This window comes from Trachymyrmex septentrionalis, unplaced genomic scaffold (assembly GCF_001594115.1).
Source record: "Trachymyrmex septentrionalis isolate Tsep2-gDNA-1 unplaced genomic scaffold, Tsep1.0 scaffold43, whole genome shotgun sequence".
NCBI lineage: Eukaryota > Metazoa > Arthropoda > Insecta > Hymenoptera > Formicidae > Trachymyrmex > Trachymyrmex septentrionalis.
Genome location: NW_017305601.1, coordinates 246,952 through 248,494, shown reverse-complemented (window position 1 = coordinate 248,494; position 1,543 = coordinate 246,952). Strand labels below are relative to the sequence as shown.

Here is a 1,543-nt window from a genome sequence, read left to right as displayed (position 1 = left end):
GTTACAAAAAATTATATAACGTCTTTGGAGAATTAAAATATATAAAATATTATATATATGTTGTATACGTATGTATATATATGTGTGTGTGTGTGTGTGCGTGTGTGTATGTATAATACATATATTCACATTATATAAATTTTATTTGCAATCTTACAAAGCCGTCAATTTGAAAATAGAGTTAGTAGAAGGAAAGGGGATTGCCTTATAAGTATAACGATATTTTACGCATTTATTCAAAACATAAATCTACAATGGAAGGATATATAATAACTGTGTACCACTCGTATTGTGCTACTAAAATTTATTAAATAAATATTTTTTAATCAAAGGACGAGGTGTAACGGATCTTCTGAACTCTCGGATCGTCCGGTCTGAAAACTGAAGTATTAATGCAATTAGTGTTAATTAATTATGTAAAGATGCTTTCAGCGCGATTCTACTTTATCGACGGACGTTTACGATTGCATAACAATCACAAAGCCGAGTAAGTTCGTAAGAAAGTATAATTTTTTTTTTACTTACTTTTCGCCGTTTCGTAATATTTCGGAGTTAAATCATGCGTTAAGCCATAATATAGTGTAAAAGCGCCCATACTAGTTCCAGCTACAAAGAGAAATGAACATCCCATTATCACCGGAATCTCTATCCATCCCTTGCGCCAGAAATATTTAATCTTCGTCCCTGAAACGAAACGACGAGCGAATCTTACAATATCGTAGTCTATGCGTTTTCAAATAGATTTCAAATAGATAGACGTTTCGTGATTCTTACAAGCACTGGTGCCACGCAAGAGATTGATATCCTCAGCAATCTTCCATCGTTGGTTGATTTTCACCATCGTTGCCGATTCAATCTGGCCTAAGTTCAATCAAAGTCAATCGCACTCGCTATTACTCGCGATCGCCAATCCTCACTGACACGTGAAAATCGCAGAATGTCACCGATTTACAAGAAAACAATCGACATCTTAACCGCGTAATCGAGGTTAGGAAGAACGAATCAGCTGTTACTTCTACTCTGTGCACTGCAGGCGACAACGCTCGACAATGTCGAAGATTGTCGATACTATCGAGGCACGTCTTTATCCATACGACGGACATATGTCCGTCTTTGCAAAATAAAATTAATTTTTTTTTTCGTATATTTTAAATATTTTTTAAAAATTCTGTATTTATGATAAAAACTATCTCAGAATTTTTTACGTAATTTTTTAGAATTTTTATGTAAATTATAAAATTTTTTAGAATTTTCCTTATAATTTTCTAACTTTGTAGAAAATAATTGCTCAGATTTTTTTATACTAATTGTAATATTTAACAAAAAAATGAAAATATCTAAGACAGGTATTTATAGTTAGTTCTTTATTTAATCGATGTCAACCTCGTATTTAATTATTTAAAACAACCTTTGATGAGATATTGATAAAACATTAGCCTGAATTAGGAATATATCGACCAATTCCGCTAATTGTGCTACTATAAACGGACTATAAATACTGCCTAAATCTTTTTCTAGAATTTAATTCATATATGATAAATTC

The 1,543-nt window shown here is 31.7% G+C and overlaps 1 protein-coding gene across 1 annotated transcript; it reads right to left on the bottom strand.

Moving 5' to 3' along the window:
- Nucleotides 1–235: 235 nt before the first annotated feature.
- On the bottom strand, nt 236–1,040 carry LOC108751274. Its single transcript, XM_018491365.1, has 3 exons — nt 775–1,040; nt 526–684; nt 236–381 (listed from the first exon to the last, which is right to left on the bottom strand). Exons 1-3 carry the CDS (start codon nt 839–841, stop codon nt 323–325), a joined length of 285 nt encoding a protein of 94 aa, XP_018346867.1. The 5' UTR covers nt 842–1,040; the 3' UTR covers nt 236–322.
- Nucleotides 1,041–1,543: the final 503 nt, after the last annotated feature.